The 13,976-nt window shown below is 40.1% G+C and overlaps 1 protein-coding gene across 10 annotated transcripts in view; it reads left to right on the forward strand.

Moving 5' to 3' along the window:
* The window catches only part of HDAC9 (histone deacetylase 9), a 456,537-nt gene that overhangs the window by 181,940 nt on the left and 260,621 nt on the right, over window positions 1–13,976 (forward strand). For 6 of the 10 annotated variants that reach the window (XM_082290866.1, XM_082290868.1, XM_082290869.1 and 3 more), the window contains exon 1: window positions 941–1,525. The exons of 1 other annotated variant lie outside the window; for it this stretch is intronic. In XM_082290866.1, coding sequence (XP_082146992.1) covers window positions 1,420–1,525 — 106 coding nt within the window. In that variant the 5' untranslated portion in view covers window positions 941–1,419. Of the gene's footprint in view, window positions 1–915; window positions 1,526–13,976 lie in introns of those variants that run through there. 3 more of the 10 variants (XM_082290872.1, XM_082290871.1, XM_082290874.1) reach the window with 3 other exon arrangements.

Genomic DNA, 13,976 nt, shown 5'->3' on the forward strand with positions numbered 1-13,976 from the left:
GTCTGATATAGTCAAACGCTGCTCTTCTGAAACCACATCATCTTGGAGAACTGAAAAAGACGCTGTGCAAATTGCCTAATGTTTCTAAAAATAAGTGTGAACTACTCAGCCCCTCTCCAAATTTTAGCAAGTCAACCAAACGGTGCATAGTCGGTAAGCGTGTCTAACATGCTGGGCCGGGCCACAACTGGTGACTTACTACAAGAATTACATGAAGCATGCTAAATACGGAAAGGCTGCTTATAGCTGCACGCACAAAACCCGGTCCCGCACTGCCATCGGCCCTCCCTTCTGCTCCCCCCGGCCCGATTAGCTGCAGAAATCGCCTCTCCGGCGGCGGCTGCAGGTCCTGCAGGGAGCTGGCGGCCGCCTGGCTCCCCTGCCAAAGCCAACTGTGGCGTAGCCAGAGAAACGGGCAGCAAAAATAGAACAGCAGGATGGCTGCGCGTGGGCGAGGCAGAAACCACATCGCCAGCAAAACCTCCCAGCGTTATTTTAGGACCGATACAGACAGAGGCCGTGGCGTTTTGCTCTCTTTTCACAAAACACTCCCCGGGGGAGGGTGAGGAGGAAGAGGGGCGCAAGTCCCGGGCGAGGACCGTCCCTGTCCCACTCCTGCCTTGCCTGCCTTCTCCCTGGCGTGTCGTATCGCCGCTGAAACGGGCTGGGCAGGGGGAAGGGGTTAATTGAGCTCGAGGCCGGGCGGCGCACAGAGGACGGGCGGCGGTTTGAAAGACAGAGACTGGACAGCTGTGTTTGCTGTGGTATTTTTAAACGCATTAATGCAGGCTCCAATCACCCGGCCATGCTTGACCTATTTTTGGCTCAGGCCGGCCATTGTTCTATTTCTGCCGCCGCTGGGCCACGAGGGTGTCAATTCAAATGCAAATGAGTTATCGCTGCTGCTCCCGCCAACTTCGCCCAGCCGCCTGGCCGAGGGACAGCCTGCCGGGAGAGGAGAGGGGCGCGGGCACAGCAGCGCGGGGCTAGCCCGGGTCAACTCAGATTAAACCCTCCGCGGCTCCTGCTCCCTGGAAAGGTGGCTTACTCGGTTTGATGGTTTGTTAGAGGCAGTTTCCCCCCCGCCCTCTCAGGAAGCCCAAAGCGCAGAGATATTTCTTCATTTCTTCTTCCACCTGCCGTTGGCTGCCCGAACGCAACTGCTCAAACTCGGCAGCGCTCAGCCCCCCGCACGCTCACGGCTCCCTTCCTGCGGGCGGGGGCTGCCGACTGTGGATTTGGGGTTTTTCCCTCTCCTCATAGATACTTGTGCCAATGCTTAAACATTGCTAATTGCCGAAGCATATTATCTTACAACCCTCGCTGGAGGAGGTAGGACCGCAGAGGGTCGTGCCCGGCGCCTATGTGCAAGTGCAGTGATGAATCTCTTGTGTAGCTGAAGTGCAGACCAGGTGGAATATGCTGCAGACAATTTACGAGAGTGAATCGTGTTTTTCCTCAGATGGGGTTTCTGGACGTGAACAGCTCTTGGCTCAGCAAAGAATGCACAGTATGATCAGCTCAGGTAAGAGACAGCTCCGTGCCTTAGACTTGAGTGGCTGACCGGGAACCTGCAGCCTAGCATGACAAGAAAACCCCCTTCCTTTCAAGAAGTGACTTTATTTTTGTGGTCTTTATCTAAGTTGTTGTTATATAATTCTGGTAGTATTTTAGATAGCAGCTGCTGCTTGTGCGAGGAGTTCGTCTCCTTTGGTCTGCTGCTTTTCAGACACGGCAAAATGCTCACAACTGAAGTCGAGTTTGGGTTTCCTTGTTTGTTTTGTTTCGTGATTGCAAAATGGGGCTCATGGTACAGGCTTGTTCACAGGAAGAGGCTTCCTCAGACAGACCTTGTCAGGAGGCTGCATTTAGAGCCCCTCATAAGCAATTCTGGTCATATGTCTATTGTAAACAGGATTTGCTCTTTCTGTGAGTTTCCTTTTCTCTAGTTTGCATATGAAGGGGGTTTAATACCAATCCCTTTCTCTTTTCATTACAGTGTTGCTTCAAAATTTCTTTAAACTACATGGTTTGTTTTGTTACTTTAAAAGTATTTGTGAACCTGGCAATGGTAGTTACATGTAATGACTCACTGAGATGTTAATTGGATGTGTTATTTAATGAAGGTATTTCAACACTGCTCAGAAAGAACACTGCATGTTTCCTGATGTATTTCAAGCTACCCCTGTGTGTTCTAGTTTCTTTCCTAGCGGTGTTTGAGACTTGAAAATGATGTACTGAGGATAAATTAACTTGGAAGAATTGTTGCCATTCAATTGACATGGGCCAAAAATGTCAAAATTTCAGGTTGTCTATTCTTTCTTATTCTCTCTTAAAGTCTGTTAATTCCAGTTCATTTTTCATTGACGTGAAACTCTTTGTCTATTAAGCTAGAATGTGTTCTGGTTTATATATTTCTAAACATAGGTTTCTGACTTTATTTTTCAGAAAGTGTTAGCTTTATAGAGAACCCGGATGTGGAATGCAGGGTGAATTGTTTACATGTACTTAGTCTTAGTTTATGCCCCCTTTGCTGTTTTCTTTTTTTTCTTTTTTCTTATTTTCTTTTTTTCTTTTTTGCTTTTACCTTTTCTTCTTTCCCAAACCTTGATTGGCCTCAATTTTTAAAAAGAATTTTGGGCATAGACCATAGCTCTCTTCTCATATTACCTGTTTTGGTACACCTGTTGAGCCTATGTCTGTTTGTTTGCTTTTTAAAAACTGTGTATTCTCCTGCTTTGTAGAAGAAGAGCTAAAAGTTTTACTTGTGTTCATTTCTTACAATTTTAGATTGTTGATCACCAATTTCAGCTCCTTTGTCAGGACACAAATCAGGTGAAGGCACGTTTATAATTACGGGGCTCTAGCAAAGGCAGTGGGTAAGAGCAAAAGTTTTCCTGGAAGTGTTACAGTTCTTCTGCAAAGCCGTCTGCAGCATCAACCTCTTGTTCAAGAACTGTTGCTTTGCTTTATTACATTTCCTCAGTTTTTCTGAACAGCTCAACAGGTGTCCAGTGCTTTTAAATTGGTCAGAGATAAGACTGATTGCATCCTCTCCCTCCGGTCTGGCTTTTTTTTGTTATTTTTTTAGTACTATGTCAAGTTGAAATAAATGGTTCAGAGGTGAAAATTTGGGGGGTTTATCTCACTATGCCACCCTCCAACTGCCAACAAATATAATAGCAGTTTTTTCTTTTGAAACTCAAGAAAAGGAGGTGATTTTTTTGGAAGTTTATAGCTCTGCTTTTCTTCATTGGAAATAAGAATATATGTAACTGATGATTGTTATCTTATAGTACATTAGGTAAGTTCATATAACATACACAATTTCCCCTGTAGTGCCAAGTAGAATAGAGGGAGAGTTTAGACTACAAACAATCCCCACAAAACCTTATTTTCAAAAATATTATCCAGATAAAAGATGTTTAAGTACATATATATATATGTAGGTATGTATGTATGTTCTGTAGAACACAAAATATTCCTCTGTGTTTCAGTTGGCCTTTAAAGTACACAACTAGGCTGCAAGTAGTTGACATTATACATAGTCTGCAATTTCAGTTTATGTCACATGAAACCTCAAAGCCTGGTGCTGCTCTTGGTTACCTTCAGTTCCCTCAGGTTCAGCATCTTGCAGGATCAGTTCTGGTAACTTTTCATTGTTTCCATTTATGCTGCGTGCAGGGAAGGAAGAAATAGCCAGGGTATGACTGTAAGCACTAGCAATTAGAGAAGCTAGAATCAGTCATTTGGATTTTGCTTCTCACAATGCCCTTTCTTTAAAGTTACGTTCTCTTAAATGCATGTGACTTATACTCAGGTTAAAAATTTGCATGTATTTAAGAAAATAACAGATCCCTGAAAGTTTATGCTTTGCACCCTTGATGTGCTTACTCTAAAGACTTCAAGAATAACTTAAAACTGTCAACAACAGTCAGATTTTCATGTTTGCTGGTGTCCAGATACAATGCACATATGTTATGCAACTGATTTTAAACTGGGCTGAAGAGATCCCCAAAGAGGACAGGTTCACTTTTCAGTGGATACATATTTGCAAAACAAAATGTCTAAGAAATTTCTAAGAAGAGCATGCATAGGAAACACTTCTGCCATGAGAAACAGTTCTCCTGGTATTCCCTCAATTACTGCTTTGCCTGTCTGTCTCCATCCTTGCTTGTAAGTCATACTATGAATGAGATGATCTGGATAGGTACCAATCAAAAGTCTAATTATGAATGGAGCAATCTAGATCGGCGCTGACTCAAGAAGCTGTGTAATTTGCAGACACCTACACCTTACTGCAGAGAGCAGTTTCAGCTATCTTGAGAAGATTGAACTAGATTCTCCCATATGGTACTGTTGCTCTAAAATGCAGCAGCAAGTGCTGTGCATCTTTATTTAAGAAAATGATGCTGATATATTCTTATTTGATACCATAGGTATTTTAATTTCACATTTACAAGATAAATCTGGGGTCTAAAGCCTCTTATTTAGCTGGAATTTCTATTTGTCTATGCTGTCCATTTTATTTTACACAAAAAGACTCAATTTCCATGTGTGTGCAATGCCACAGTGGATCCTAACATTCAGCTGGCCTCTGATCTTTCCACAATACAGGCAATAAACTGTAAGTCCTTGAAAAAAGGCATTTGGTGCAGCACAGTCCATGGGAAAAACACTCATTAAAATGTAGTTAATAAACAACCAATGCAGGGATTACATTTCTCAAATAGATGGTAGTTGTGTGAAGGAGAAGGAAGGACCTACCCAGTCCTGGTATCTGTAGGTGTGGAACTTCAGGAAGTAATGCCGAGTTCATTAATTTTGGTGATTTAATATACGGTGCTGTTTTTTCAAAGGGTAAGGTTGCTAAGTCTTCTCCACTGGCCATATCTTGATGTACAGCCTTGCAGTACCTTGCCTGAATTCCACCTTGGTTTTTATTGGATAAGGCATCCTCTGCTTCCTGCCCAAAGTTGTTGTGTTGAAAAATCAAGAGTTCAAGGAGATCGTGAGCTTAAAGCTTGGCTTGTCAATGAGTTGACAGGTGACCTGAGCAAGTTACACAATCCTGCTTATGTCAGCTAATCCTTCTGTGAAACACAGTAAATGATACCTGTCAGGATCAGGAATCGATAAAACAAAACTATTCTAAAGGGAATACAATGGTTCAGAATGATTAATTTGGTTGGCTGCATCTACCTACAGGCTTGTAAAATACCTTCAGTTTCACAAATGTAGCAAGTGGATGTAGTGAACGTTTATTCTCTCTGCCAGTCAGGAAATATAAGCTGTGTCACTTGAGTATAAATGACAGAATCGCTGTTGCACGCATCTTGTATGTGGGTTGACAGGCCCTCGTGACGATCTTCCCTCAGTAAACCCCAGTGTACACAGTTTGTCTTGTATGTTGTATCTGTTGTGTGTCTGCATGACCTTGTATACACGTACTTTGCTTTACACGTGGATTTATATTGCCTTCAGGGAAAGTTCTTTGGTATTTGCTCTCCCATTTCTTCCTTTTTTTTTTTTTTTTTCTGAACAAAACCTTCACCTGCTCACCTTTTCCTGTGGAGAACCTGCAGAGAGCAAGCTCATTTAAAGTTTTGCTTTGATACTCATGAAAAACTTGACATATTTGCATATCTCAATCAGGTAACATAAACTTCTTACAGATACCAAATGTTGCATTTATGGTCTCAGGCAGTAACAATTCAGAGAGAGCAGAAAGAATGAGAATAACTATGCTGAGCTTTGTGGTTCTCTTCAGAGTAATGAAAAAATTGAGTGTGGAAATTCAGCACAGGGAAGTTCTGGATAACAGCTGGAGTGGCTCTTTCAATGCCTCTTGTAAAGGTGGAGTACAAAATAATCTGGTGCTTCATAGTAGTAGCTGAAGAATTTGAATTAATTGTTAGGGAAATGTAAGGCCTTAGCCATATACAGTTAATACAATGAGAAGACCTGCAACACAGACCTGCAGGTCTTATGTAGTTTAAATCTCACTGATTTTGAGTAGAGGCTCTGCCCTGCAATGTATGTTGGACAAAACTTTGGTTATTAATTCAGTTGAACAAAAAACATGGTAAAATCAAATGAAGCTGCTTTTTCTGTTATATGTTATTGAGAAGACATTGAATACAGATCAGTGTTGCCAATTACATGTGTCTAATGCTCTAAGAACTAATGCTATAACACTGCCTTTTCCTTATTTTGATTTTTTTATTCAAGTCCCAGCTTCTGATGCTATGTGCTCACCTGATGGTCTTGCTTTGTATTAGTAGGTGTATTTATAGGTTGTGAGAAAAGCCTGAAATTCAAAGTACAAGGCTGACAAGTTAGAAAAGCTGGAAAGTAAATAAAAAAACTATGCAAAACATTGCTTCAGAACCTTTTTCAGTGCTTTTCAGAGACCATTAAACACTGCATTTAGCAGTGAGGTTTGCTAGTACTGGCGCTAGGACACTAGCTCCTCTCTCTTCAGTGTGTTGAACTAAATCTCTTTATTGGAAAACAGCTTTTTACTTCAGCTGTTTATTGCTTTAGCTGTTCAGCTTTATAACACCTATTGGTTTGCACTACACTCAAACACACAGTTTCAGCCAGTCTTCCCTTCTGTAAAACTATGTGCAGGATGCATTTAGTTCATTATGGTTTGCCGTCAATATGTGGAACGCTTGTAACTCTTCTACTGCCAGAGCTTTAATCAGACCCATGTTTCTGTGCTGACTGCCCAGCCCCTCTCCTCTGCACTGTCTTTGCAGAGAAACCAAAAGCTGGGAGAGAGCAGAATAGATTGATAGCCTGCAAAATATGCACGTTCATTTCAGGTTTTGGTGTAGATGATGGGGGAGATTTCAGGCGTTGTTGCATTTTAACCTTTCCCGACTACTGCTGTGGGTAGGGTTTTAAATGTTGGTTACAATACAAAATATCATAGAGAAACGAATTGGCAGATATTATTGTCAAACACATGAAAATCTAAAATGCCCTGTTCTGTGGATCTCTTTAACAGGCTGACTCCTCTGGGTCAGTTATTCTTAGCCTAGTTATTTTCATCTTATGGCATTACAGGTCTAAGATTAGCCTGTTAGGCGTTATCATGCCATCTGAGTTACCTCCTAATATAACTGTACACCGGAATGATTATTTATAGACAGAGCATTCTGTCATTTTTGCTTTATTTCTGGTAGTTTAAATAAAGAAGAGCAACATTCAAGAAAAACCACAGATTCCTTCCTGCTGCCAAAACAACATGATAACTGCCTGCTGAGGGGCAGGGATATTGTTTAAAATGTGTGCTTGCAGCAGATGCAAACATCTTACCTCTCCTAAAACAAGGTATCTTCGGGTACCACTGCTTCTGTCACTTCTGGAGGAGGGAGAGGGGTGCCAGATTGATGCACCAAATGACAGAGCTGAGACAGGGTTGTGGTTGCTGATGAGAACAAGGATAACCAGGTGCTATTTTTAGGGGTCGGCTCTGTCAAGCTCCATGTTCAGTGTGAACATGTCACATATGCAAAAAGCTCCTCCAAAATGGACCCATCTAGTTTCATTACATAAAAGTGATGTCTGCTGTACGGGTAGCCTTCTACATGATTTTCACAAGACATAACAGGAAGCTTCAGCAAATTGACAGATTTTTAGTAAACTGTTCTTTATGACTGCTACACGAACATTTCTGCTCAGTAGAAAAACTTGAAATCTAAAGAAGAGTTGTTGTTCAAGAACACAGGGAGGCTCATTCGCTCCTAAGGAAGTTCACTGGGATCTTTGTGTTTGTATGTGTATAACTAGGAGCAAGCTTTTCGCTTTTAGTGGTGGTTTAGTAAAGAGCAGCAAAAATAGGAAAGCAGTAGATCTTCAGCTGGGTGTCAGTGCAGCCTCTGCCTGCAGTTGTTGCTCAGGAAGCAGGCATCTGATGAAATAGGGAAATATTAATGGATTATAATTATCTAATGAATTCCATCTTTTTTAGTTTTCTGCTCTAAATAAATGGTATGTTTCTGTCTTTGTGCAGATTTGTGTGTAATCAGGGGTCACCTGATTTGTTCTACTTTAAAATGTTACTGGTATAAAAAGGCTTGCAAAATCAGTGAAAGCCTCTGCATGGTTAAATGATACCATGCTGGTTTAATTCCCATTATATAATAAGCAGCTCGTGTTTTTTTTGTCAGTCTGGCAGTTCTATGCATGACTGTAAAGGTACTTTGGCATTTAGTATAATCTGAGCATAGCCAACACATCTGTTTTATTTGTTTTATGTCTCATGGTTGTAAACTCCTTCCAGCTTGTGGAGTATACAAACATGATGAGCTCCAAGAATTTTGCAGATGAATGTGCTAGAAATGCAGGATGCTTTATTCTAATGATAACATGTTCTTTCTAGTAATAAGACTGAATATCATCAAAGGGAGACAAGAGAAGTAACGGAATGAATTCTTTGAAAATGCCAAATCTATAAATCATGTTTTTACAATCAAAGACTATTGTTCTCTTTCATGATCCCTGTGGTTGAAGGTATGCATGCCACAGGGAGGAACCACAGTTATTCAATTTCAGTGAAGTCTGGAATGGAATAATGAGCAGGCTTAATGTTAATTTAATAATTTCCCCCCAATTGTTCTGTTCTTAATCCAAGTTTCCTTCTTCTTTCTTGGTGCCCAAGGCCACCACCTTGTTGGTGTTGTGCAGTAACAATATGAGAGAGAGAAGGGAAAACAGACTGTTAGTGCTTAATCTTACAGAGAGACTCTTTTTGAAGTTTTGTACTCATTTAGTAAAATGTTAATGTTGGCCTTTTTATTTACCTGTTCATAACTCCATTTCTTGCAGAGACAGTAAGTTCTTACTTCTCTACATCTAGTTGCTTGATCTGTAGATAAACATCCCTATTGAAAATGTGTATTTTTTCTAAGCCTTGTGAAGTAGTTTTTTTATAGACACAAAAATGTAAAACTCCTGGACTGTTCAATTTTTTATATTCTAATTTGGATTGACCTTGAAGTTTTGAAGTGCATAAAAGAATATACGTATTGCAATATCACAAAGAAACATAAAGTAAGATACCTAGAATTTTTGAGATTTCATGCTAGCATAAATAGTGATGGAATCAGTATGAGGCACAGAATGGTGTTAGAAATAGCAAAATGAAAATCATCAGTATTCATATTTATACTGTCTTTATATTAATATATCTTCTATTTCAGGTAGGCACATAATGTTAAAGGACTACATAGAAATTTCTAGGATGCTTCAAAAGGCTTGTCCTAAGAATCCTTGCACAGCAGCTGCTGAAATCCAGTGGGACCTAAATTCAGGAGAGCATTTTACCTTGGTCTAGTAGCTTTCCAGCCTGTGTCATGCATATGCTCAAAACTGTTCCAGGCTCCAAAGAGTGATCTGCTTGTTCCCATGCACACATCCAGAAAGTTTGCATTCTTTTATTTGTTGTCACTGATTTTCCTACAGGATCTATTTCAGAAGAGGAAGAAAGTTTTACTCCATTGTTTTAAGAATTGTGAGTAGTTATCACAGAAATAATTCCTTAGGATACAGTAAGTTTTACTTAGGTTTTCTCAAGGAGTATGAAAGAAGGACTGGCAGAAGAGAAAAAGGTTTGAAGAAATTATGAGAGAATATTATAAATGGAGTAGTAGGGCAGAAATGAGCTATACAAGCACTTCCTGTGTTAAAATGGTGTTGTGAGGGAGGGTGGGAAAGGCTCTGAGGATGTAAGAGAACTATGTGGGAGGTGGAACCATGGGATTTTGAAGCACAGTTCTAAGTGTCCATGAACACAGGAAAAATACAGTTGAAAACAGTTAAGAAAGCAATCAACTGCGATGAGAGAAGTTTCTGTCAAAGAAATCTCTAATGCCATCATGAAGAATACATGGGAAAGTATGAATATTTTAGAATCAACAAGAGTTGTTAAAAACAACCCAGGGCTGTGTTACTCTTGTAAATGACACATAAGCTAGTATTGAGGGATTTCTTTTGCTATTGTAGAGATTTTTTTTCTGTTTTCTTGGTGTGAGAATGAGGTTTGTGAGAGGCAGAGGTATAAGACACAGATTTTTTTTTTTCAGACACACTGCACATTCTGCTGCATCTCACCATCCTGAACTCCTTCCCTCCAAATGTACCTCAGCTTTCCTGGAGAACCTGGAGAGCAATCTCAGCAGAGCTTTGCCATAAATTTCCATCCCTGCGTCAGCTGCATCATTCCTGTCGTGCCTTTTCTTCTTGACCTAGTAGGCAGTTTTCTGAGCTCTGTGCTTATTTTCTGGGTTTGTTTTTCTACTTGTGCCAGTGTATATGGGGTGATAATGGGGCAGCTGGATAACTCACTAAGAAGGGAAATTACAAATGCCAAAATCAAAGGGCTGTAGGCAAAGAAATAAAGAAGGAATGCTAATGTATCTGAATTAAGTAATGGTGATTCTATGGATGATTAAGGATACTGACACAGCTATTTTGTTCAGAAAATACGTGGTTAGAAATGGGAATATTGAGAAAAAAATCACCCTTGGGCTAAAAATCTCAAACCTCATCTAAGAAAGAATGCCTCCCTCTGCTTAGTGGTCATGCATATCTGCTTGTCACTGCTAGCCGTCTGTATTTACAAAGATGTATATATATTGCCTTATCACTAGTCTTACTCTGCCTCTCCTCACTGAGGACACTCTGGTATGGCTATATTAAAACCTGTCAAAAATTTTTGGAACTCTGGGTTTCACAAGTTAGTTGAGGTAAGCTTAAATGAGTGCCTGACGCAAAGTGATTTTCCTTCTGCAGGCCTAGCAGCCCACTGGAGGCGGATGCACATTCCATAAACCTCCTCATCTGTCTGCCATTCTTCATCTGCAGATACCCAGAGGTGCAGCAGCACATGTTTGTTCCCAAGACCTCAGGAACTCTTTCTTAAGGACCTGTCTTTGTTATTTCTTCTAAGGAATATTATCGCAGGTCTGTTCTGGTAGTGATTAGGAGCTCTGGGTGCATGGTAGGTTTTAAAACATTACCAGCCAAATAGGCTTTAGTGTTGTCCTGCAGACTCAGAAAGATGAGTGAGTGTAGAGATCTGGACTATCCTTTCTTCCTTTCTTCTGTGCCCTCGTTCTTCTGCTGGATGGTCACATCACTTGTACCGACACAGGTATTCATGTGTCTTATTGGGACTGGTGGAATGAAGAGCTGATCTTGGTTAAAACACGACCCCCAGGTCCCTGTGCCACTGCAGTGTGTGCTGCAGTGTGGGGAAGGAGGGCATCATCCTTGGGGTCAGAGGGGCCACAAGTGGAGAAGGGAGACACAACCATTCCTCTCAGTTTCAGCTTTGGCATACAGTGGCCCCAAAATATGTTAAACTGCTGCCTCTGAAATCTTCTGGAGATTTCACCTTGCTTCTCTCAACATTTTACAGGACAGAGCCTAAAACTTCACACTCAATTAGCACCTTGCTAAACTCCAGTGAACTACATAGCACTTTACCATTAAGTATAATTTATGCTAATTCTGTCCCTGTGAAGCTGTCAATAATTTATCTTTCATCATCCATGGGGTACATTTCACCTGTTAATATGAAAGGAAAAATCCTTAAAAATGTACATTTTTTTGCATTCTATCTCTGTTGACCTTAGCAACCTGCACCAAAGTTGAATGTATTGGAACCAGTAGCTGTCTTCCTCTCGAAGCTGTATCAGTACTAGTGCAGCATCTGTTCCAGGAAGGCCTTCATGGCTCTTGCATTCAGTTTCTGGTCCATTCTGGTCCATTCTTTATTTGTGGTAGTTTTGTAACCTAAGTGTGCTTTAGTATGTCCTTAGACTTCCTAGACAATCTGGAAATCAATAGAATTCAAGTTATGGGAGAAAAATTTGCCTTTGTGTGATGCTCTTTCCTGGTCGCTGTTTAGGTAATGGTATCAAATAGTTCCAAGTGTAAACCAAAACCATAAAATAAGTAACTGATGCTGACATGTTAGCAAACGCAGATCAACAGGACCATATAATTTTCCCAGTTGTTGCTATAAATTTCTTAGTACAGTTTCAATTTGAAGGCACAGTTTGAGTCTCGTGGCTGGCATAAGGTTGTATAGACATTTTTTGGATCAGAACCCTTCAAAACGACTGTGCTGTCCACAGTAACAGCCAAAGTAGAAGGTGCCAGATCTGAAAGGAGAGAGATTTTCACTGCTGTTGCTATGCTGTGAAAGTCTGCACATCTGAACTGGTGACAGCCACAAACTGTGTCCCCAGTGGGACAGAATGGAGAACTAGAAGCATTAGTTAGTGAAAATCATGTAGGAAATAATATGTTGTGACCAGCTCTCAGGAGGTGGTATTTTACTAATTGTCTAAACCCTCAGTAGAGAGAAAAAAAATCATCTTTTTCCTTAGATAACACGTTCAGGTGCTTAAACTTCATGATTCTGAATGCAAATAAAAAGTCTACCTGAAAGACTGTAGTTACTTTCTGCAGGAGAAAGGCTGTATATATTAATCTTATATTTCTGCACTAAATCCACTTTGTTTTTATGTAACCCTTGCTTGCACTCCCCAGAAGGCCTGTAGTTATGCAAATAATTCTCATTTATGATATGGTTTTCCTCTTCCAATATAGATGGATGGATGCTTAGGTGGATATAAATAGTATGTGTTCCATGCAAAAAAAGCATAGTAGTGCAAATGAAAATCAGACTCTTTCTACTTATGGAAGTCTTTCCAAGCTCTTAATCATCTTAAATCCAATTAGTCTTTTCCTGTTTCTGACATGGCTCCCTTTGAGATGGGACAACAGAACTGGAATATTCCTGATGACAAAGTCTCATTGATGAATATGAAAACCTTCTTTTATCCTGCTTTCAGCACTTTTCAGTTTTGGATCCTGCTGTACATTGACCACATGTTGTCACTGAGCTGTCTGCAATGACAACCATCTGTTTTTAAGGTTATATTAAGGTTAATGAAGCACAGTAAGGTATATTCCACTCATTCCTCCCAATAGAAATTACCATGCACATGCAAAAAATGAACTCTTGTATTTTGTTTCCCTATCACAAAGCTTTATTAGGACCTCTGGCATTACTCAGAGCCTTCCATGAAATATCCTGAAGAGATTTGTTTCATCTGTGGTTTTAACCCAATCAATCTTTTTTCCATTATTCTTCTTTCCAGACCTCTATTAAAGTAGCAATTACTGTTGCCTCACTGCACTGTCAACCTTTTATGAAACTCAAAAAGAATATTTATTTCCCTTCTGGTTTTTTTCTTTAAAACTGTTTCTGATCAGCTATAGAGTTCTTGTAACTTCATGTAAAGTTACAGAACAGGACCAAAATTCCAGTGAGACACCTTGTGAAGGATGTTTTGCAAGCCCAGGTAAGTCTGTGGACCAGGTCCTTGACTGGTACCAAGTGTTGCAGCCCTAATAAAATCCAAGCCCTTTTTCAGTCACTATTTTGTTAACCCTTTGAGAGAATTTTTTATGCTTTTGTATTTCAAAGTATGCATGCAATTAGAATTCAAAGCTCATAACTGCATCTTACAAAATCAGTTTGCATCAAACTTGATTTGTTCCCTAAATGTCTATGAGATTAAAACAAACCAAGTTTAAACAAAAATTGGCTCAGTTGTGGCTGTTAATGGGGGATATAGTTTCTTAGAGAACATACGGGGAAAGAATATCTCTTTCCCTTTTTTCTTTTAAAATTACATACATGGCTCTCATTTGGCTAGAATAATTTTTGCTAAGACAAAACGTTAGAAATTTTAAATTCAAAATAACTCGTTTGAGAAGTATCAGGAGACTAAAGCAAATACAGTAGTTTACGCATTTCAATCTTGACTCTTTTGTTCACAGTTATAGTGGTATAAACAGATCATATTTAAAATGAACAAAATTTTTTTTGTTTCACCGCTCATTTGCAATCCTGTCTGTAGTTGTGGTCCAAAGAGTTTAAAATGAAA

Source organism: Coloeus monedula (assembly GCF_965178545.1).
Source record: "Coloeus monedula genome assembly, chromosome: 1".
NCBI lineage: Eukaryota > Metazoa > Chordata > Aves > Passeriformes > Corvidae > Coloeus > Coloeus monedula.